General features: G+C 47.5%; 1 protein-coding gene across 2 annotated transcripts in view; it reads left to right on the top strand.

Moving 5' to 3' along the window:
• The window catches only part of COMMD7 (COMM domain containing 7), a 41,306-nt gene that overhangs the window by 3,198 nt on the left and 13,473 nt on the right, over window positions 1-24,635 (top strand). Inside the window, exons 2-3 of one of the 2 annotated variants that reach the window (XM_034947057.3) lie at window positions 15,011-15,064; window positions 15,158-15,260. In XM_034947057.3, the coding sequence (XP_034802948.1) occupies window positions 15,011-15,064; window positions 15,158-15,260 (157 nt within the window). The remainder of the gene's footprint in view (window positions 1-15,010; window positions 15,065-15,157; window positions 15,261-24,635) is intronic. The other variant, XM_034947058.3, reaches the window with a different exon arrangement.

Below are 24,635 nucleotides of genomic sequence, written 5' to 3'. Positions count from 1 at the left end.
GGGCGCGGATTTCTGTGACAATCACTAGGTAACAGGGATCTTTTACCTCCATTATAATGTTATGGGACCATCATTTTATATATGGTCCATCATTGATCAAAATGCCATGCATGCTTAAATCCACAATATCAAAATATTTTTCAATATCTTACCCATATACAAATATCAATGACATTTTACTTTTTGGTACAAAGTTTTCTAAATCTGGTGTTTTACACTTATGGCACATCTTAAAGTAGTTTAGCCCTTTTCTTTTTTTTTTTGAGACAGTGTCTGGCCCTGTTGCCCAGGCTGGAGTGCAGTGGCGTGATCTCGGCTCACTGCAAGCTCCGCCTCCCGGGTTCACGCCATTTTCCTGCCTCAGCCTCCCAAGTAGCTGGGACTACAGGTGCCTGCGACCATGCCCGGCTGATTTTTTGTATTTTTAATAGAGATGGGGTTTCACCGTGTTAGCCAGGATGGTCTCGATCTCCTGACTTCATGATCTGCCCACCTCGGCCTCCCAAAGTTTTGGGATTACAGGTGTGAGCCACCGCATCCGGCCAGCCCTTTTCTTTTTAAAGACAGTCTCGCTTTGTTGCCCAGGCTAGAGTGCAGGGATGTGATCTCGGCTCACTGAAACCTCCGCCTACAGGGTTCAAGTGAGTCTCATGCTGCAGCCACTCAAGTAGCTGAGATTACAGGTGTTCACCACCATGCCCGTCTAATTTTTTCTTGTATTTTTAGTAGAGATGGGATTTTGCCATGTTGGTCAGGGTAGTCTCGAACTCCTGACCTCAAGTGATCCACCCACCTTGGCCCCCCAAAGTGCTGGGATTACAGGAGTGAGCCACCACCCCTGGTCAGATTAGCCCTTTTCAAGCGCTTACGTGGCAAGTGGCCACTGGACAATAGGGATCTAAGTGCTTTTATGTATGTTTTTTTTTGTTTTGTTTTGTTTTTTTTTGATACAGAGCCTTGCTCTGTCACCGAGGCTGGAGTACAGTGGTGCAATCTCGGCTCACTGCAAGCTCCACCTCCCGGGTTCACGCCATTCTCCTGCCTCAGCCTTCCAAGTAGCTGGGACTACAGGCACCCGCCACTACTCCCTGCTAATTTTTTGTATTTTTAGTAGAGATGGGGTTTCACCGCTTCAGTGAGGATGGTCTTTATCTCCTGACCTCGTGATCCGCCCGCCTCAGCCTCCCAAAGTGCTGGGATTACAGGCGTGAGACACCACGCCCAGCTTATGTATGTTAACTAATTGAGTCCTTGCAATCACTTTTATAGGTAGTTGCTGTTATTATTTTAAATTGAGACAGGGTCTCCCTATGTTGTCTAGGCTTGTCTTGAACTCATGGTCTCTGGTGATCCATCTTGGCCTCCCAAGGTGATGGAATTACAGGCATGAGCCACTGCACCCAGCCTCTTATTATTATTCACATTTTACAGACGAAGAAACTGAATCACAGAGCAGTGAAATGAACATAGTTATTATACGATATTAACATATTGAGCATGCACCATGTGGCCAGGCACCATTTTAAATGTATGCATAACAACTCTAAAAGGAAGGCACTATTATTATTCCCATTTTACAGTTAAGAAAGATGGCTCAGAGAAATAAATTGACCTGTTTAAAGTCATGTAGACAGGAGTTCAAGACTAGCCTAAGCAACGTAGCAAGACTCCATCTCTACAATAAGATAAAAAATTAGCCAGGCATGGTGGCACACACCTGTAGTCCCAGCTACTCCAGAGGCTTAGGTGGGAGGATCACTTGAGTCAGAAATTGGAGGCTGCGGCTAGCTATGATTATGCCACTGCACTCCAGCCCAGAGAACAGACCAGACCCTGTTTCAAATAAATAAGTAAATAAAATCATGCAGAAAGCCAGGCAAGGTGGCCCATGCCTGTAATCAAGCACTTTGGGAGGTAGAGGTAGGGGGATCACTTGAGGCCAGGAGTTCAAGACTAGCCTGAGCAACATAGCAAGACCCCATCTCTAGGAAAACATTTTTTTTCCTTTGAGATAGTCTCAATATTGCCCAGGCTGTAGTGCAATGGCATGATCTTGGCTTACTGCAACCTCCGCCTCCCAGGTTCAAGTGATTCTCCTGCCTCAGCCTCCCAAGTAGCTGGGACTACAGGCGTGCACCACCATGCCCGGCTCATGTTTGTATTCTTAATAGAGATGAGGTTTCACCATGTTGGCTAAGCTGGTCTCCAACTCCTGACCTTGTAACCCGCCCACCTCGGCCTCCCAAAGTGTTGGGATTACAGGCGTGAGCCACCGTACCTGGCCAACAGTTTTAAAAATTAGCTGAGAGTGGTGGTATGTGCCTGTAGTTCTAGCTACTTAAGTGGCTGAGGCAGGAGAATCCCTTAAGCCCAGAAGTTTGAGGCTGCAGTGAGCTATGACCATGGCATTGCACTCCAGCCTGGGTCAGAAAATGTGACCCTGTCTCAAGAAAATAAATAAATAATGTCAGGCAGCCAGGAAGTGATGGAGCCAGGAATTTAGGATCACGTGTTTGGCTTCAAAGCCTATGGTGGTAGCTTAGCTTTTACTTGTTAATGTATCAGTGTTCTCTGGAAGATATCCATTTGGAGAATAAAAAAAGATTCTGCTACTAACAAAGTTTTTTTCTTTTTTTTTTTTTTTTTAAGATACTGGATTGTATGATCTGTAAAATTACCTCCAGCTTGGTATTCGTAGAAAATACAAACCACTTCCTTTGAGATCAGCACTTGACTCATTTTCTTTTTTTTTTTTTTAAGACAGGATCTCACTCTGTTGCCAAGGCTGGAGAGCAGTGTTACAATAATGGCTCACTGCAGTCTTGAACTCCTGGGCTCAAGGAGTCCTCCTGCCTCAGCCTCTTGAGTAGCTGGAACCACAGGCATGTGCCACCACACCAGGCTAATTTTTTATTTTTTAATTTTTTTTTAGCAACACGGTCACTGTTTGTTGCCTAGGTTGGTCTGGGCCTCCTGGCCTTAAGGGATCCTCCCACCTCAGCCTCCCAAAGTGCTGGGATTATAGGTGTGAGCCACTACACCCAGAGTTGACTCATTTTCTTTTCTTTCTTTCGTTTTTTTAAATTTGAGACAGGGTCTCATTCTATCACCCAGGCTGGAGTGCAGCCTCGACCTCCTAGGCTCAAGTGATCCTCCTACCTCAGCCTTTCTAGTAGCTGGGACTATAGGCATGTACCACCGTGCCTGGCTTATCTTTTTTTTTTTTTTTGAGACGGAGTCTTGCTCTGTTGCCCAGGCTGGAGTGCAATGGCACGATCTCGGCTCACTGCAACCTCTGTCTCCCAGGTTCAAGCAATTCTCCTGCCTCAGCCTCCCGAGTAGCTGAGATTACAGGTGCCCTCCCTCACACCCAGCTAAACTTTATATATATGTATATGTATATATTTCTTTTTTTTTGAGATGGAGTCTCGCTCTGTCACCCAGGCTGGAATGCAGTGGCGCGATCTCGGCTCACTGCAAGCTCTGCCTCCTGGGTTCACACCATTCTCCTGCCTCAGCCTCCAGAGTGGCTGGGACTACAGGTGCCCGCCACTACGCCTGGCTAATTTTTTGTATTTTTAGTAGAGACGGGGTTTCACCATGTTGGTCAGGCTGCTCTCAAACTCCTGACCTTAGGTGATCCACCTGCCTCAGCCTCCTAAAGTGCTGGGATTATAGGCATGAGCCATGGTGCCCAGCTCTGGCTAATTTTTGTATTTTTTGAAGAAATGGGGTTGTGCCATGTTGCCCAGGCTGGTCTAGAACTTCGGGCTCAAGTGATATACCCACTGTGGCTTCCCAAATTGCTGGGATTACAGGTGTGAGCCATCACCCCCAGGAACTGACTCATTTTCTAACCTTGAAACATACTGTAAACCTTTACCTTTATTGTTTTTTTTTGTTGTTGTTGTTTGTTTGTTTGTTTGAGTCAGAGTCTCGCTGTATCACCCAGGCTGGAGTGCAGTGGTGTGATCTCAGCTCACTGCAACCTCTGCCTCCTGGGTTCAAGCGATTCTCCTGCCTCAGGCTCCTGAGTAGCTGGGATTACAGGCATGTGCCACCATGCCTGGCTAATTTTTTGTATTTTTAGTAGAGACGGGGTTTCACCATGTTAGCCAGGATGGTCTCAATCGCCTGACCTTGTGATCTGCCCGCCTCAGCCTCCCAAAGTGCTGGGATTACAGGTGTGAGCCACCAGGCCCAGCTACCTTTATTGTTAATACAGAAACCTTAAACCTTTCTCCTAATAAGCAACTTACCTGAGTCGTTTGGCCCATTTCTCTGTCTTTTGTTGGATAATCAGACTTCTCCAAGTACCCACTCTGTTAGCTGAATTTATTTTGAATTCTAAGGTGTAGGCCTCAAGGAGTAAACGAATCATTGTGTGAACCTTGTCTTTAACATTTATTGCTCATTCGGTGGGTGTTTACCTGAATGCCTACATAAACCAAATAGCCACTAAACCTGGTAGGACTTAGGAAGATTTGATGGTCAAGGCCTTTTGTCCTGGGTAAGTTGTGATCTTCTACAGCAGGTCATAAAATGAAGAAGCAGATAGTACCAAATTGCACATAGATGTGCCCTTTGATGCCCGTGGCCAGTCCTAGGCAATGTGGAGTCTGAGAATAGGCAGGATTTTAAGTTAATCATTTTAGAATGAGAGTAAACTCAGAAAAATATAAAGGATAATACAAGCAAGTGGCCCACAGTCCTCTTACCAAGCTGGAAATGAAAGTAATAGACAGGAAATTCAAACAGTATACAAAGATATCAAAGTGAAATAAGCTAGGTATGGTACAGCATGTCTGTAATCCCAGAGCAACCCAGGAGGCTGAGGCAGGAGCCTAGGAGTTGGAAGCTGCAGTGAGCTATGATGATCACCCCACTGTACTCCAGCCTGAAAGAGTGAGACCCCCATCTCTTAAAAATAAAATGTTTATTTTTCTTATCTCCAGAAATCATTTTAATAGTTTCTTATAGCTGGTCACAGTGGCTCACGCCTGTAATCCAACCACTTTGGGAAGCCGAGGCAGGTGGATCACTTCAGGCCAGCAGTCTAAGACCAGTCTGGCCAACATGGTGAAACCCTGTCTCCACTAAAAATACAAAAATTAGCCGGGCATGGTAGTGCACACTTATAATCCCAGCTACTCAGGAGGCTGAGGAGGATAATCACTTGTACCCAGGAGGCAGAGGTTGCAGTGAGCCATGATCGCACCACTGCACTCCAGCCTGGGTGACACAGAGAGACTCTGTCTCAAAAAACAAACAAAAAATAGTTTCTTACTTATTTTTATAGAAATAAAAGTCTTAATTTGCCAGCATATATATGAGTATCCTTTAAAAAAAAATTTTTTTTTTTGAGTCTCGCGCTGTTGCCCAGGCTGGAGTGCAATGGCGCAATCTTGGCTCACTGCAACCTCTGCCTCCCGGGTTCAAGCAGTTCTCCTGCCTCAGCCTCCCAAGTAGCTGGGATTACAGGTGCTCACCACGATGCCCAGCTAATTTTTTATGTTTTTAGTAGAATGGGGTTTCACCATGTTTGCCAGTCTGGTCTTGAACTCCTGACCAAAGGTGATCCACCTTCCTCAGACTCCCAAAGTGCTAGGATTACAGGCGTGAGCCACCGTGCCTGGGCATGTTTTCTTATTTTTTTTTTTTTATTTTTTTTGAGACGGAGTCTCGCTCTGTCGCCCAGGCTGGAGTGCAGTGGCGCGATCTCGGCTCACTGCAAGCTCCGCCTCCCAGGTTCATGCCATTCTCCTGCCTCAGCCTCCGGAGTAGCTGGGACTACAGGTGCCCGCTACCACGCCCGGCTAATTTTTTTTGTATTTTTAGTAGAGACGGGGTTTCACCGTGTTAGCCAGGATGGTCTCGATCTCCTGACCTCGTGATCCGCCCGCCTCGGCCTCCCAAAGTGCTGGGATTACAGGCGTGAGCCACCGCGCCCGGCCTCTTATTTTTATTTTATTTTATTTTTGAGATGGAGTCTCACTGTGTTGCCCAAGCTGGATTGCAATGGTACAATCTTGGCTCACTGCAACCTTTGCCTCCTGGGTTTAAGCCATCCTCCTGCCTCAGCCTCCCGAGTAGCTGGGACTACAGCTACCACCACACCTGGCTAATTTTTGTATTTTTAGTAGACATGGGGTTTCACTATGTTGGCCAGGATGGTCTTGAACTCCTGACCTTAGGTGATCTGCCATCCTCGGCCTCCCGAAGTGCTGGGATTACAGGCGTGAGCCGCTGTGCCTGGCCTTATTTTTATTTTTTAGAGATGAGGTCTTACTATGCTGCCTATGGTGATCTTGAACATCTAGGCTCAAGTGATCCTCCCATTTCTGGCTTTGAATTTTTATATATATATAGAAAATGGTTCATTCTGTATATATTTTTTCTTCATCTTGCTGGGGTTTTTTTTTTGGTTGGTTTTGAGACGGAGTCAAGCTCTGTCACCCAGGCTGGAGTGCAGTGGCATGATCTGGGCTCACTGCAACCTCCACCTCCCGGGTTCAAGCAATTCTCTGCCTCAGCCTCCCGAGTAGCTGGGATTACAGGCGCATGCCACCATGCCCAGCTAATTTTTGTATTTTTAGTAGAGACGGGGTTTCACCATCTTGGCCAGGCTGGTCTTGAACTCCTGACCTTGTGATCCACCCACCTTGGCCTCCCAAAGTGCTGGGATTACAAGCGTGAGGCACGGCACTTTTTTTTTTTTTTGTGACGGAGTCTCGCTCTGTTGCCCAGGCTGGAGTGCAGTGGTGTGATCTGGGCTCACCACAAGCTCCGCCTTCCAGGTTCACACCATTCTCCTGCCTCAGCCTCCCCTGTAGCTGGGACTATAGGCGCCCCCTACCACGCTTGGCTAATTTTTTTATTTTTTATTTTTAGTAGAGATGGGGTTTCACCGTAGCCAGGATGGTCTCTGTCTCCTGACCTCGTGATCTGCGCGCCTCGGCCTCCTTAAGTATTGGGATTACAGGCGTGAGCCACCGCACCCAGCCTTCTTTTTTTTTTTTGAGAAGGAGTTCCACTCATCGCCCAGGCTGGAGTGCAATCGTGCGATCTCGGCTCACTGCAACCTCTGCCTCCCAGGTTCAAGTGATTCTCCTGCCTCAGCCTCCTGAGTAGCTGGGATTATAGACGCACACCACCACGCCTGGCTAATTTTTTTTTTTTTTTTTTGAGATGGAGTCTTGCCCTGTCACCCAGGTTGGAGTGCAATGGTGCAATCTCGGCTCACTGCAACCTCCACCTCCCAGGTTCAAGCAATTCTCCTGCCTCAGCCTCCCAAGTAGCTGGGATTATGGGCATGTGCCACCACACTCGGCTAATTTTTTGTTTCTTTAGTCGAGATTGGGTTTCACCATGTTAGCGAGGCTGGTCTCAAACTCCTGACCTCAGGTGATCTGCCCGCCTCAGCCTCCCAAAGTGCTGGGATTACAGGCGTGAGCCACCTCTCCAGGCCATTTTTGAATTTTTAGTAGAGACGGGGTTTGGCCAAGTTGGCCAGGCTGGTCTCAAACTCCTGACCTCTGGTTATCCCCCCGCCTCAACCTCCCAAAGTGCTGGGATTACAGGCGTGAGCCACCGCGCGTGGCCTGTTTTGTTGTTGTTTTTTAAACTGAGCAATGTATCCTATTTTCTCCCTTCAATACAAACAGATCTACTGCATTCTTTTTTTTTGAGATGGAGTCTTACTCTGTTGCCCAGGCTGGAGTGCAGTGGCACAATCTCAGCTTGCTGTAGCCTCCGCCTCCTGGGTTCAAGTAATTCTGCTGGGATTACAGGCGCCCGCCACCATGCCCAGCTAATTTTTGTATTTTTAGTAGAGACGGGGTTTCGCCATGTTGGCCAGGCTGGTCTCAAACTCCTGACCTCAGGTGATCTGCCCGCCTCAGCCTCCAAAGTGCTGGGATTACAGATGTGAGCCACCGTGTCCGACCTTCTTTTTTCTTTTTTTTTTGAGACAGAATCTCACTCTGTCGCCCAGGCTGGAGTGCAGTGGCGCGATCTCGGCTCACTGCAAGCTCCACCTCCCAGGTTCATGCCATTCTCCTGCCTCAGCCTCCCGAGTAGCTGGGACTACAGGCGCCCACTTCCAAGACCGGCTAATTTTTTTGTATTTTTAGTAGAGGGTTTAGAGACAGGGTTTCACCGTGTTAGCCAGGATGGTCTAGATCTCATGACCTCGTGATCCGCCCGCCTCGGCCTCCCAAAGTGCTGGGATTACAGGCGTGAGCCACCGCGCCCGGCCTCTTATTTTTATTTTATTTTATTTTTGAGATGGAGTCTCACTGTGTTGCCCAAGCTGGATTGCAATGGTACAATCTTGGCTCACTGCAACCTTTGCCTCCTGGGTTTAAGCCATCCTCCTGCCTCAGCCTCCCGAGTAGCTGGGACTACAGCTACCACCACACCTGGCTAATTTTTGTATTTTTAGTAGACATGGGGTTTCACTATGTTGGCCAGGATGGTCTTGAACTCCTGACCTTAGGTGATCTGCCATCCTCGGCCTCCCGAAGTGCTGGGATTACAGGCGTGAGCCGCTGTGCCTGGCCTTATTTTTATTTTTTAGAGATGAGGTCTTACTATGCTGCCTATGGTGATCTTGAACATCTAGGCTCAAGTGATCCTCCCATTTCTGGCTTTGAATTTTTATATATATATAGAAAATGGTTCATTCTGTATATATTTTTTCTTCATCTTGCTGGGGTTTTTTTTTTGGTTGGTTTTGAGACGGAGTCAAGCTCTGTCACCCAGGCTGGAGTGCAGTGGCATGATCTGGGCTCACTGCAACCTCCACCTCCCGGGTTCAAGCAATTCTCTGCCTCAGCCTCCCGAGTAGCTGGGATTACAGGCGCATGCCACCATGCCCAGCTAATTTTTGTATTTTTAGTAGAGACGGGGTTTCACCATCTTGGCCAGGCTGGTCTTGAACTCCTGACCTTGTGATCCACCCACCTTGGCCTCCCAAAGTGCTGGGATTACAAGCGTGAGGCACGGCACTTTTTTTTTTTTTTGTGACGGAGTCTCGCTCTGTTGCCCAGGCTGGAGTGCAGTGGTGTGATCTGGGCTCACCACAAGCTCCGCCTTCCAGGTTCACACCATTCTCCTGCCTCAGCCTCCCCTGTAGCTGGGACTATAGGCGCCCCCTACCACGCTTGGCTAATTTTTTTATTTTTTATTTTTAGTAGAGATGGGGTTTCACCGTAGCCAGGATGGTCTCTGTCTCCTGACCTCGTGATCTGCGCGCCTCGGCCTCCTTAAGTATTGGGATTACAGGCGTGAGCCACCGCACCCAGCCTTCTTTTTTTTTTTTGAGAAGGAGTTCCACTCATCGCCCAGGCTGGAGTGCAATCGTGCGATCTCGGCTCACTGCAACCTCTGCCTCCCAGGTTCAAGTGATTCTCCTGCCTCAGCCTCCTGAGTAGCTGGGATTATAGACGCACACCACCACGCCTGGCTAATTTTTTTTTTTTTTTTTGAGATGGAGTCTTGCCCTGTCACCCAGGTTGGAGTGCAATGGTGCAATCTCGGCTCACTGCAACCTCCACCTCCCAGGTTCAAGCAATTCTCCTGCCTCAGCCTCCCAAGTAGCTGGGATTATGGGCACGTGCCACCACACTCGGCTAATTTTTTGTTTCTTTAGTCGAGATTGGGTTTCACCATGTTAGCGAGGCTGGTCTCAAACTCCTGACCTCAGGTGATCTGCCCGCCTCAGCCTCCCAAAGTGCTGGGATTACAGGCGTGAGCCACCTCTCCAGGCCATTTTTGAATTTTTAGTAGAGACGGGGTTTGGCCAAGTTGGCCAGGCTGGTCTCAAACTCCTGACCTCTGGTTATCCCCCCGCCTCAACCTCCCAAAGTGCTGGGATTACAGGCGTGAGCCACCGCGCGTGGCCTGTTTTGTTGTTGTTTTTTAAACTGAGCAATGTATCCTATTTTCTCCCTTCAATACAAACAGATCTACTGCATTCTTTTTTTTTGAGATGGAGTCTTACTCTGTTGCCCAGGCTGGAGTGCAGTGGCACAATCTCAGCTTGCTGTAGCCTCCGCCTCCTGGGTTCAAGTAATTCTGCTGGGATTACAGGCGCCCGCCACCATGCCCAGCTAATTTTTGTATTTTTAGTAGAGACGGGGTTTCGCCATGTTGGCCAGGCTGGTCTCAAACTCCTGACCTCAGGTGATCTGCCCGCCTCAGCCTCCAAAGTGCTGGGATTACAGATGTGAGCCACCGTGTCCGACCTTCTTTTTTCTTTTTTTTTTGAGACAGAATCTCACTCTGTCGCCCAGGCTGGAGTGCAGTGGCGCGATCTCGGCTCACTGCAAGCTCCACCTCCCAGGTTCATGCCATTCTCCTGCCTCAGCCTCCCGAGTAGCTGGGACTACAGGCGCCCACTTCCAAGACCGGCTAATTTTTTTGTATTTTTAGTAGAGGGTTTAGAGACAGGGTTTCACCGTGTTAGCCAGGATGGTCTAGATCTCATGACCTCGTGATCCACCCACCTCAGCCTCCCAAAGTGCTGGGATTACAGGCTTGAGCCATGGTGCCAGGCCTCTTTTTTTCTTTTTAAATTTAAATGTATTATTATGATTTGTAGAGATGGGCTCTCACTATGTTGCCTGAACATAATGCTTGTCTCCTGGGATCAAGGGGTCCTCCTGCCTCAGCCTCCCAAAGTGCTGGCATTACAGGCATGAGCCACTGTGACTTGCCAAAACATTTACTTTTTGGAACATACCTAAAGGATATACTTCATGGAATGGAATTACTAGGTCGAGGGGTATAATCACTTTAAAAATTTGATGCCGGTTGGGTGTGGTTGGTCAAACCTATAATCCCAGTTCTTAGGGAGGGTGAGGCAGGAGGATTGCTTGAGCCCAGGAGTTCCAGATGAGCTGGGGCAACATTATGAGACCCTGTCTCTACAAAATATAAAAAAATTAGCCCGATGTGGATGTGGTGGCATGTGCCTGTAATCTCAGCTACTCAGGAGACTGAGGTGGGAGGATTGCTTTGAACCCAAGAGGTTGGAGGCTCCAGTGAGCCGTGATTGCGCCACTGCACTCCAGTCTGGGCGACAGAGCCAGACTCTGCCTCAAAAAAATACAAGTTAGATGCACATTGTGAAATTGCCCCTAGAAAGGTCACCCCAGTGTATCCTATCATCAGTCATGCAGGAACCTGTCTGCTTCCTTGTACTTTCACCAGCACTGGTGTCCTAGTCAAACTTTTGGGTTTGCAGATCTGATAAGTGAAAAATAGTATATTCTGGTTTTACTGATTTGCATTTTTCTAGTCTGGAATGACCTTGTGCATCTCTTCCTAAGTTTACTGGGGAGAATCCTTAAGATTTTGAGATGCATGCATAGATAGCCATGGGTGGGTGAGCATTCCAGAGGGAAGCACCTATGCAATTGCAAAGGCAAAGCATTGCGGGGAGTGTTTAGGAAAGATTTATTCAGCAAATACTGTGCACTTACAGTATTTAAGTTGCTGTGAAGCTGCAAAGCCATATAAGGAAACTTCTCTTCTAAGACATGTTTGTGTTCCTTATCAGAGTTGAAAATTGTAGGTGGCCCCAGGGAGCCTCAGAAGTTGAGAATCTGGGTAGGTCCCTTTCTTGTTGGGAGTGTCATGGTTTCTTGGCAGGGCTTTGGAGGATAAGGAGGGCTTGGGAAGGGAGAGATAGGGACGAGGGATCAATAACACATTCTTGCACTGTCGCTCAGGCTGGATTGCAGTGGCGCAATCATAGTTTGCTGCAGCCTCAAGCTCCTGGGCTCAAGCAATCCTTCCACCTCAGCCTCCAGAGTAGCTAGAACTACAGGTGCATACCACCATGCTTGACTAATTTAGTTTTATTTTTTATTTTTATTTTTTGAGCTAGGATCTTGTTCTGTCACGCAGGCTGGAGTTCGGTGGTGTGATCATGACTCACTGCAGCTTGGAATGCCTGGGCTGAAGCAATCCTCCTGCCTCAGCCTCCTGAGTAGCTAGGACTACAGGAGCATGCCACCTTGCCTGGCAAATTTTTTAATTTTTTTATGCAGATTGCCCAAGCTGGTCTCGAACTCCTGGCCTCAAGCAATCCTCTCACTTTGGCCTCCCAGAGTGCTGGGATTACAGGCATGAGCCACCACACCCAGTTTCGTTTTCTTTTAAAATAGAATACATTTTTGAATAAAATAATACAGAGTCCTGACAGATGTGTAGAGTTTAATGTGTCATAGCAGAAGGGATAGGTGCATTTAACATACTACACATAAAACTTTGGGGGTTTTAAGCTGAAGTATCTGCCTATAATCTTTTTCTTTTTTTATATATTGCTTCTAGAAGGTGGATCAAATGGTATAGTGACTCTAATTATGGCTCTAACTGTAGCTACCATTTGTTTAGCGTCCAGCCTGGCTCTGTGCTAGAGGCTCTGCATGTGTTACTGTTAGTATTGGAAGCTGTGTATTCTTACCTTTGTTTTCCTCGTGGGGACTGGGACACAGATGCTAAATGGCTTGACCAAATTCACAAGAGTAGTCAACGGAGAACACTGATTGAACTGGGTCTTTTAAACCCTGGCAACCTGGTTTTCCCCACTATGCCATACACAGTGGGCTTTTTGTTGTTGTTGTTGTTGTTGTTTGAAACGGAGTCTCGCTCTGTCACCTAGGCTGGAGTGCAGTGGCATGATTTCCACTCACTGCAACCTCCGCCTCCCAGGTTCAAGCAATTCTTCTGCCTCAGCCTCCCGAGTAGCTAGGATTACAGGCACGCACCACCACACCTGGCTAATTTTTGTATTCTTAGTAGAGACGGGGTTTCACCATGTTGGTCAGGCTGGTCTTGAACTCCCGACCTCAAATGATCCGCCAACCTCAACCTCTCAAAGTGCTGGGATTACATGCGTGAGCCACCGCGTCCAGCCCATACACACTGTTCACAGGGAGGGACATGAGAAAGTAATGATCTGTGTCTCAGTCAGCTCAGGCCAGGGAGGGACATGAGAAAGTAATGATCTATGTCTCAGTCAGCTCAGGCTGCCATAACAAAATACCTGGGCAGCTGGTATTTTGTTAAGGCAAAATATCATAGACTGGTTGGCTCCAACAGCAGACATTTCTTTCTTTCTTTTTTTTGACACAGAGTCTCAATCTGTCATCCAGGCTGGTGTACAGTGGCATGATCACAGCTCACTGCAACCCCTGCCTCCTGGATTCAAGTGAGTCTCCTGCCACAGCCTCCCAAGTAGCTGGGATTACAAGTACACGCCACCACGCCTGGCTAATTTTTTTTTGTTTTTTGTTTTTTGTTTTAGTAGAGACGGGGTTTCTTCACTATGCTGGCCAGGCTGGTCTCAAACTCCTGACCTCGTGATCCACTCACTTCAGCCTCCCAAAGTGCTGGGATTACAGGCGTGAGCCACTATGCCCAGCCCAGACATTTATTTCTAACAGTTCTGCTTGCTTGGAAGTACAAGATCAAGTGCCAGCCAGTGTGATTCCTGGCTTGTAGATGACTCCCTCCTTCCTTTTTTTTTTTTTTTTAAGAGGTGGGGTCTTGCTGTGTTGCCCAGGCAGATCTCAAACTCACAGCCTCAAGCAATCCTCCCATCTTGGTCTCCCAAAATGCTGGGATTACAGGCGTGAGCCACTGCACCTGGCCTCTTCCTCTTCTTATAAGGGCCCCAGCCCTAGGCTAGGCACGGTGGGTCATACCTATAATCCCAGCACTTTGGGAGGCTGAGGCAGGTGGATCACTTGAGGTGAGGAGTTCGAGACCAGCCTGGCCAATATGGTGAAACCCGTCTCTACTAAAAATACAAAAATTATCCAGGTGTGGTGGCAGGCACCTGTAATCCCAGCTGCTCGGGAGGCTGAGGCAGGAGAATTGCTTGAACTCGGAAGGTGGAGGTTGCAGTGAGCCAACATCATACCACTGCACTCCAGCCTGGGCAACAGAGTGAGACTCCATCTAAAAAAAAAAAAAAAAAAAATCAAAATAAGGGCCCCCAGCCCTATGGGGCCAGCGTCTCACTCTTATGACCTCATTTAACCTTTATCATCTAACAGGCCCTGTCTTCAAATATTGTCACAATGGAAGTTAGGGCTTCAATATATGAATTTTGGGGAGACGCAAACATTCAGTTCCTAACAACACATTACCAATAAAGAGAAAAGATTAAGACACACAAAACTGTAAGCGTCTGTTCTAGGTGCATAATAAAGTGTTACAGTTTATTGTTGTCTTACACAAGTAACGAGATGTTTATGGGTGGTGGGAACCCAAGAAAATATGAGGCCAGGTGCATGGCTTATGCCTGTAATTCCAGCACTTTGGGAGGCTGACGTGGGTAGATCACTTGAGCCCAGGAGTTTGAGACCATCCTGGGCAACAAAGTGAGACCCTGTCTCTACATTAAAAAAAAAATTAGTCGGGTATGGTGGCATGTGCCTGTAGTCCCAGCTACTCTGGAGGCTGAGGTGGGAGGATCGCTTGAGCCCAGGAGGCAGAGGTTGCAGTGAGCCGAGATTGCATCACTGCATTCCAGCCTGGGTGACAGAGAGACCCTGTCTCAGGGAAAGAAAAAAAAAAAAGAAAGAAAATATGGATAGGTAAAACAGAAGAAAATAAAAATCATCGAAAGTGGTAACTGCTTTTAATTTTCTGATGATTTCCCCTTTGTGCGTGCATGTGTGTGTGTGTGTATGTCTGTCTGTGTGTGTCTGTGTCCTGGAGATATATGTGTGCATCTGAGTGCATATGCTTACAGTCTCTCAATACATGTCTGCTAAGTATCCCAATAAACGTGTTTTTCAGATGATGTAGTGACACAGGTATATTGACACTGGTGGTGGGTATTGTGAATATTTGTAACTATAGGATGATCAGAACAGGCATAACACCTGGCTGTTACTGTTCTTCCCTCTCAAGGCTATGCAGTTGCCTGGGGTGGGGCATGCTGACCCAGTAGTAGAAATTGTACTGATGTTCTGTGTTGTTTTCTTCACAGCAGTTCTCAGCCCTGACAGAGGTGCTTTTCCACTTCCTAACTGAGCCAAAAGAGGTAAATAAAACATTCTGTGTTAGGGAGTGGGTCCGTGCTCCCTGAGATGCTTAGAAAGTGAAGGCCCGGGTTTTCACTGTTCTCTCTCTGCAGGTGGAAAGATTTCTGGCTCAGCTCTCTGAATTTGCCACCACCAATCAGATCAGTCTTGGCTCCCTCAGAAGCATCGTGAAAAGCCTCCTTCTGGTTCCAAATGGTGAGTAACCTCTCTTAGCAGCTGTGGCCAGAGACATTAACTTGAACATTCCTTTAGTCCATGGAGTCATTGAAGCATGCTCCGTGGACCAAGCCAGAGCGTTTGGTAATGAGCCAGACATGGGTGGGACTCTGTCTCTGGAGGGAGCCCACGTAACAGGTGAACATAGTATAGTTGAATAGTAGTGTGCTGTGGTGCAGCACAGCTGAAAAGTTCAGTGTGCATCTTGGGTTATGTCCTCAGAATGTCCTCTTGTCCTCCCTATAATAAGGACAGAAATTGAGAATAAGCATTTGGAACCTTTTATAGCAATTTGACAATGTCCCTTGAATCTAATACTTTTTTTTTTTTCTTTTTGAGACAGAATCTTTCTCTGTCGCCAGGCTGAAGTGCAGTGGTGCAATCTTAGCTCACTGTAACCTCTGCCATCCGAGTTCAAGTGATTCTCCTACTCAGCCTCCCGAGTAGCTGGGATTACAGGCATGCACCACCACGCCCAGCTAATTTTTTTATTTTTAGTAGAGACCATGTTGGCCAAGATGGTCGGGTCGTGATCCCTTGACCTCATGATCTGTCTGCCTCGGCCTCCCATAGTGCTGGGATTACAGGCGTGAGCCACCGCGCCCGGCCTGAATCTAATAATTTTTTTAAATGGAGCATTTTTTTTTTTTGACAGAGTCTTGCTCTGTTGCCCAAGCTGGAATACAGTGGTGCAATCATAGCACACTTCAGCCTCAAACTCCTAGGCTCAAGTGATCCTCCTGCCTCAACCCCCCAAGTAGCTGGGACCACAGGTGTGCACCACCCTGCCTGGCTAATGTCTTTTGTGTGTAGAGATAGAGTCTCTCTATGTTACCCAGGCTAGTCTCAAACTCCTAGCTCAAGCTGTCCTCCTGCCTTGGCCTCCCAAAGTGCTGGGATTACAGGTATAAGCCACCATGCCCAGCTTCAGTTCAAGTGTATTAGAAGTTGGGGGTTTAATTTGTTTGCTTCTGTTCGGCACTTTCCTATATCTTAGTGAAGATTCTTTCCTTTGCCCTGTATTGTGCTCCTGAGGTTCTGGGGGCTTGAACCAGAACATTCCAGAGATTTTCAACTGAAATTTTCTGAGCCTCGTGTTTTTGTGATTCTTGCCTTCTTTGCTGTCATGACTTGATAAGAATTTGAGGGTTTTTTTGTTTTGTTTTGCTTTTGAGACAGAGTTTCAATCTTTTTGCCCAGGCTGGAGTGCAATGGCGTGGTCTTGGCTCACCGCAACCTCCACTTCCTGGGTTCAAGTGATACTCCTGCCTCAGCCTCCCAAGTAACTGGGATTACAGGTGCCCGCCACCACACCCAGCTAATTTTTTGTATTTTTAGTAGAGACAGGGTTTCACCATGTTGGACAGGCTGGTCTCAAACTCCTGACCTTAGGTGATCCACCCACCTCAGCCTCCCAAAGTGTTAGGATTACAGGAGTGAGTCCCTGCGCCTGGCCTTGAAGTCTTTTGTTTGTTTTTTTGAGACGGAGTCTCACTCTGTCACCTAGGCTGGAATGCAGTGCAGAATCTTGGCTCACTGCAACCTCCGCCTCCCAGGTTCAAGCGATTCTCCTGCCTCAGCCTCCCGAGTAGCTGGGATTACAGGCACAGGCAAGTGCCACCATGCCTGGCTAATTTTTGTATTTTTAGTAGAGATGGGGTTTCACTATGTTGGCCAGGCTGGTGGTCTTGAACTCCTGACCTCGTGATCCACCCGCCTTGGCTCCCCAAAGTGCTGGATTACAGACATGAGCCACTGTACTCAGCCAAAGTCTTTTTATATAGGAATACTTTTTTTTTTTTTTTTTTTTTGAGACAGGCTTTTGCTCTGTTGCCCACACTGGAGTGCAGTGGCATGATCTCAGCTTACTGCAACCTCCGCCTCCCGGGCTTAAGTGATCCTCCCGTATCAGCCTCCGGAGTAGCTGGGACTACAGGCATGCACCACCATGCCTGGCTATTTTTTGTATTATTATTATTATTATTTGTAGAGATGGGGTTTTGCCATGCTGGCCAGGCTGGTTTCAAATTCCCGAGCTCAAGCGATCTGCCCGCCTCAGCCTCCCAGAGTGTTAGGATTACAGGTGTGAGCCATTTCACCAGCAGGAATAAATTTTCATTTTAAACTTTCAAAAACAGTACAGAGCGGCCAGGTGTGGTGGCTCACGCCTGTAATCCCAGCACTTTGGGAGGCCAAGATGGGTGGATCACGAGGTCAGGACATCGAGACCATCCTGGCTAACACGGTGAAACCCTGTCTCTACTAAAAATACAAAAAATTAGCCGGGTGTGGTGGCGGGCACCTGTAGTCCCAGCTACTCAGGAGGCTGAGGCAGGAGAATGGCGTGATCCCGGGAGGCGGAGTTTGCAGTGAGCTGAGATCGCGCCACTGCACTCCAGCCTGGGCGACAGAGCGACACTCCGTCTCAAAAAAAAAAAAAAAAAAACACAGTATAGAGCTATAGAGAGTCAAAAGTAAAAATCCTCTTTTACTTTCCTCCTACTTTTGTCCCTAGAGATAATCACAATATAATTTTGGACTATGGCCTTTTATATTTTTATGTACACTAATGAACATATTCATGTAGCTTTGTTTTTCATAAATGGTAGCAAACCATAAAAAGTGTCCTGGAACTCACATTTTTTCATCATACCTGGTATATCATGGAGCTCTTTCCACATCACCTTCATTCTTTAGATGGATGTAATATCCCATAGACTGAATATATCTCCTTTTAGTTAATCTATATCCTGTTGTTGGATATTTCTGTTGTTCCCATATCTCACCCTTACAAACAATGCCACAGTGAACATCCTTACAACCTCTTCTTACTCACAAATGTGAGTATTTTGAGACCAGCCTGACCAACATGGTGCCTAAAGTGCAGAACCACAAGTCTTTATTATTATTATTATTTTATTTTTTTTTGAGATGGAGTCGTGCTCTGTCACCCAGGCTGGAGTGCAGTGGCGTGATCTCAGCTCACTGCAAGCTCTGCCTACCAGGTTCATGCCATTCTGCCTCAGCCTCCCGAGTAACTGGGACTACAGGTGCCCACCACCACGCCCGGCTAATTTTTTGTATTTTTTAGTAGAGATGGGGTTTCACCGTGTTAGCCAGGATGGTCTCGATCTCTTGACCTCGTGATCCACCTGCCTCAGCCTCCCAAAGTGCTGGGATTACAGGTGTGAGCCACTGGGCCTGGCCAAGTCTTTTTTTTTTTTTTTCCTGAGTCTCACTCTGTCACCCAGGCTGGAGTGCAGTGGCGCGATCTCGGCTCACTGCAACCTCCACCTCCCGGGTTCAAGTGATTCTTCTGACTCAGCCTTCTGAGTAGCTGGGATTACAGGCGCCCACCACCATGCCTGGCTAATTTTTGTATTTTTAGTAGAGACCAAGTTTCACCATGTTGGCCAGGCTGGTCTTGAACTCCTGACCTCAGGTGATCTGCCGGCCACGCCTCCCACAGCTCTGGGATTACAGGCATGAGCCATCACACCCGGCCAGAATGATAAATCATTATTCTCATTCTCTGGCCTTCATCTTTGGAAATGGGTTTATCTGAGGGCTGAGACCTGTCTACCAAACACCTGTTACGGGCACTAATTTTCAGGAGACCTCTGTCTAGTGTCCCTGTCCCCAGTCTTCCCTGTCTTCCTCACCCCACCACACTGTATCTTTTTTTTTTTTTTTTTTTTTTCCGAGACAGAGTTTTGCTCTTGTCACCCAGGCTGGAGTACAGGGGCAAGATCTCGGCTCACTGCAAATTCCGTCGACAAGGTTCAAGCAATTCTCCTTCCTCAGCCTCCCAAGTAGCTGGAACTACCGGCATGCACCACCACACCTGGCTAATTTTTTGTAGTTGTATTTTTATTTTTATTATTTATGAGATGGATTCTCACTCCGTTGCCCAGGCTGGAGTGCAGTGACGTGATCTCGGCTCACTGCAACCTCCACCTTCTGGGTTCAAGCGATTCTCCTGCCTCAGCCTCCCAAATAGCTGGGACTACAGATGCATGCCACCACACTCGGCTAATTTTTTTTTTTTTTTTTTTTTTTTGAGACAACGTCTTGCTCTGTCGCCCAGGCTGGAGCGCAGTAGCATGATTTCGGCTCACTGCAAACCTCCATCTCCCGGGTTCAAGCAATTCTCCTGCCTTAGCCTCCCGAGTAGCTGGCATTACAGGCGCCCACCACCACACCCGCCTACTTTTTTGTTTGTTTGTTTTTTGTATTTTTAGTAGAGATGATGTTTCTCCATGTTGGTCAGGCTGGTCTCGAACTCCTGACCTCAGGTTATCTGCCTGCCTTGGCCTCCCAAAGTGCTGGGATTACAGGCATGAGCCACTGTGCCCAGCTGATTTTTTTATTTTTAGTAGAGATGGAGTTTTGCCATGTTGGCCAGGCTGGTCTTGAACTTTTGATCCCAAGTGATCTGCCCACCTCAGCCTCCCAAAGTGCTGGGATTACAGGCGTAAGCCGTCCTGCCCAGCAATTTTTTGTACTTTTAGTAGAGATGGGGTTTCACCATGCTGGCCTGGCTGGTCTCGAACTCCTGACCTCAGGTGATCCGCCTGCCTTGGCCTCCCAAAGTCCTGAGATTATAGATGTGAGCCACTGTGCCCGGCCTATTATTTTAAAAATAAATAGAGTCAGGGTCTTCCTATGTTGCCCAGGCTGGTCTCCAGCGATCCTGGGCCCAAGCGGTCCTCCTGCCTTGGAGTTTGAAAGTGCTGGGATTACAGGCATGAGCCACCGCACCTGGCCCCCCACTGTATCCTGTTAGATTGCCTTCAGCCTTGAGCTGCAACCCTGTGCTGCCTCAGAAAGCCTTCCCAAATCGCTTGAGTTCACAGTGACCTCCCCTTCCAGCATCTGAGATATGTTTTTTATCTGTAACTATCATTTTGGTCAGTACTAATTTACAGGTTTCTGTTGTTCCTGCTGATTTGTTTGTATCTGATGTATCTGTCTCATGGCTCTAATAGATAGTTCCTCAAACTCAGGGACGAGTCTTGTTCTTTCCTAAGCCATGGTTAGAAGCAAGGTAATGGCATAAAGCAGGTGCTCAGTACATGCAGAGCGAATTGAATAGAATTTAGGAGATGCTGTGACCCTCCCAGGGGACGTTGAGTCTATAGTTTCCTTCTTGTTATTTATTTATTTATTTATTTTGGGACAAGGTCTCATCCAGACTGATCATCATAGCTCACTGCAACCTCCAACTCCGGGGCTTAAGTGATTCTTCTGCTTCAGCCTCCTGAGTAGCTGGGACTACGGTGCACCAACACACCTGGCTAATTTTTGTATTTTTGGTAGAGACGAGGTTTTACCATGTTGCCCTGGCTGGTTTTGATTCTTGGGCTCAAGCGATCTGTCTGCCTTGGCCTCCCAAAATGCTGGGATTACAGGCATGAACCACCATGCCCGGCCTAGTCTATATTTTTCTTTCTTTTTCTTTTTCTGAGACGGAGTTTCACTCTTGTCTCCCAGGCTGGAGTGCAATGGCTCGATCTCGGCTCACTGCAATCTCTGCTTCCCGAGTTCAAGCGATTCTCCTGCCTCAGCCTCCTGAGTAGCTGGGATTACAGGCATGTGCCACCATGCCCGGCTAATTTTTGTATTTTTAGTACAGACAGGGTTTCACCATGTTGGCCAGGCTGGTCTCGAACTCCTGATCTCAATTGATCTGCCCACCTCAGCCTCCCAAAGTGCCGGGATTACAGGCGGGAGCCACTGTGCCTGGCCTATAGCAGATCATTTTCTATAGATACAGAGAAAATTGAGGAACTCAGCATACCAGTGAAGAGATGGGCTTTTCAGGCTCACTCTGATTTGAGTTTTGGTCCCATCACTGAATGTAGCCATTTGGTTCTGGACAAATCAGCCTTGTAGAACCTCAGTTTCTTTTCTGAAAAGTAGAATAATAATAGCAGCTTATTGCGGTGTTAGGAATGAAGAGATGAGTGCCTGTAAAGTACTTAACACAGTGCTTGCTCAACTGTAACCTTTGTTTTGTTGAGGCTTTTGTTGAGCCAGGGTCTTGCTATGTTGCCCAGGCTGGTCTGGAAGTCCTTGGCTGAAATGATTCTCCTGTCTTAACCTCCCAAGTAGCTGGGATTATAGGCATGTTACTGTGCCAGGCTGTTATGGCCTTTATTTATTGATAGAGCTGCTAGTGTTCAGTCCTATTCCTTTATGTCAAATTATGGGATAAAACTTTTACCTAATAATGAGTATGTGAATGTATGTCTGGGCTAGTTAATGTCCCAAAGCCTCCTAAGTTTTATTATTTTATTATATATTTTTTGAGATGGAGTTTTGCTCTTGTTGCCCAGGCTGGAGTGCAAAGGTGCCATCTTGGCTCACTGCCAGCTCTGCCTCCCGGGTTCAAGCAATTCTCCTGCCTCAGCCTCCTGAGTAGCTGGGATTACAGGTACCCGCCACCATGCCTGGCTAATTTTTTGTATTTTTATTAGAGACGGGGTTTCACCTTGTTGACCAGGCTGGTCTCGAACTCCTGACCTCAGGTGATCCACCCCACCTTGGCCTCCCAAAGTGCTGGGATTACAGGTGTGAGCCACTGCTCCCGGCCTTCCTGTCCCCTTCTTATCCTTTGTCCTTGTGCATCCCTTCTTTCTAGTCCCAAAGGCTGCCATCCCAGAACAGTTTCTTAGCCCTACATGCCTAGTTATGGCAGTTACATCTCCACCTCCATTCTCCCATCCAGACTCCAGTTTGCCCTGGAGCACACTTACTACAGCACAACTTGGATCATGCTGCTCCTCTTAACTGTTTACCTTGCGTAATGAAGTCTGTAGGCCTCAGTTTGGCATTCAAGGCCTTTCCTAATCTAATCTGCAATGTAAGAGCCTCCAGGCCCTCATCAGTGTCCTCTTCCTTTGACCTGGTCCTGCCTGTGCAAGAAGCTCTTATTGTAGAAGTACAGTTTGTTAGAGCTGACGTGGCCTCAAGAAACCACCAGATCAGTCTTCCTCAAATTGGTGTGTCCAGAGTCAGAAATACTCTCCCCCCAACCCCAGCCTTGGAACCCTGGAGATTCAAGCACACATTGACACATCTCAGGTTCTGAAAAGTCCTACAGTAAAGAAACTTGCTTAACCAGTATCTGTGAAGCACAGTTAATGATGGAACTTTTTGGTTTCTTTTTTTCTTTTTGGCAGGGGGAGAGTCAAGTAAAAGCTTTGTAAAGTACTGATCTTTTTTGGCATTTTATTTTATTTTATTAATGTATTTATTTGAGACAGAGTCTCGCTCTGTCACCCAGGCTGGAGTGCAATGGCACAGTCTCTGCTCACTGCAACCTCCGCCTCCTGAGTTCAAGCGATTCTCCTGTCTCAGCCTCCCAAGTAGCTGGGATTACAGGCCCATGCCGTCACGCCCAGCTGATTTTTTGTATTTTAGTAGAAACGGGGTTTCACTGTGTTGACCAGGCTGGTCTCGAATTCCTGAGATCAGGCAGTCCACCCACCTTGGCCTCTCAAAGTGCTGTGATTACAGGTGTGTGCCACTGCGTCCGGCCCCCCCTTTTTTTTTTAGATGGAGTTTCGCTCTGTAGCCCAGGCTGGAGTGCAGTGGCACAAACTCGGTTCACTGCAAGCTCTGCCTCCCGGGTTCACGCCATTCTCCTGGCTCAACCTCCCAAGTAGCTGGGACCACAGGCGCCTGCCACCATGCCCGGCTAATTTTTTGTATTTTTAGTAGAGACGGGTTTTCACCGTGTTAGCCAGGATGGTCTCGATCTCCTGACCTTGTGATCCGCCCGTCTCGGCCTCCCAAAGTGCTGGGATTACAGGCGTGAGCCACCGCACCCGGCTCCCCTTTTTATTTTATTGATTTATTTTATTTTTTTGAGAGGCAGTCTCTCTCTGTCGCCGAGACTCGAATGCAGTGGCACGATCTCGGCTCACTGCAACCTCCACCTCCTGGGTTCAAGTGATTCTCCTGCCTCAGCCTCCTGAGTAGCTGGGATTACAGGCACACAGTACCACGCCAGGCTCTTTTTTTTTTTTTTTTTTTTTTTTTTTGTCAAGAGGGGGTTTTACCATTGCGGCCAGGGTGGTCTCAAACTCCTGACAAAGTGCTTACAAGCATGACAAAGAGATTACAAGCATGAGCCACTGTGCCCGGCCTTTTTTGCCTTTTTTAAAAAATGTTTTTCTTGTACTATTTAGTATGTAATTCTTTGAAACACCTGACTTCAGCCAGGCACAATGACTCATGCCTGTAATCCCAGCACTTTGGGAAGTCAAAGGGGGAGAATCTCTTGAGGCCAGGAGTTGAAGAACAGCCTGGGCAACATAGTGAGACACCACCTCTACAAAAAATAAAAAAAATTGGCCAGGTATGGTGGCTCATACCTGTAATCCCAGCACTTTGGGAGGCTGAGGTGGGCGGATCACTTGAGGTCAAGAGTTTGAGACCAGCCTGGCCAACATGGCAAAACCCTGTCTCTACTAAAAATACAAAAATGAACTGGGCGTGGTGGCACATGCCTGTAATCCCAGCTACTTGGGAGGATGAGGCATGAAAATCACTTGAACCTGGGAGGCAGAGGTTGCAGTGAGCTGAGATTACACCACTGCACTCCAGCCTGGGTGACAGAGTGAGACTCTGTCTTTAAAAAAAAAAAAAAAATTAACTGGGCATGGTGGTGCACACCTGTAGTATCAACTACTTCAGAGGCTGAGACAGGAAGATACCTTGAGCCCAGGAGTCCAGGCTGCAGTGAGCCATGATTACACCACTGCCCTCCAGTTTGCACAACGGAGGAAGACCCTGTCTCTAAAAAACAAACCAAAGAAAATCCTTCAAAAGTTATTAACCCGGGCTGGGCACAGTGGCTCACACCTGTAATCCCAGCACTTTGGGAGGCCGAGGCGTGTGGATCACGAGGTCAGGAGATCAAGACCATTCTGGCTGATACGGTGAAACCACGTCTCTACTAAAAATACAAAAAATTAGTCGAGCATGTTGGTGGGCACCTGTAGTCCCAGCTACATTGGAGGCTGAACCCGGGAGGCGGGGAGCAGAGTTCCCGACACTGCACTCTGGCCTGGACAACAGAGCTAGAGTCCATATTATGAAAAAAAAAAAAAGTTACTAACCCATGGCCAGATTGATTCATGTGGACCCCACCCATGGCTCCTTACTGCTCTCTGAACTGGATTAATTTAGTTTAGTTTAGTTTTAGAGATGTGGGGGTCTTGCTTTGTTGCTTGGCCTCAAGCAGTCCTGGCCTCAAGCAGTCCTCCCACCTCAGTCTGCTGAGTAGCTGGGATTACAGGTGTGGGCAACATGCCCAGTGCAAACTGGATTATGTTTTGTTTTTTT

The sequence above is a fragment of the Pan paniscus genome, chromosome 21, assembly GCF_029289425.2.
Source record: "Pan paniscus chromosome 21, NHGRI_mPanPan1-v2.0_pri, whole genome shotgun sequence".
NCBI classification, from domain to species: Eukaryota; Metazoa; Chordata; class Mammalia; order Primates; family Hominidae; genus Pan; species Pan paniscus.
This window is presented reverse-complemented; position numbering and strand designations above follow the sequence as displayed.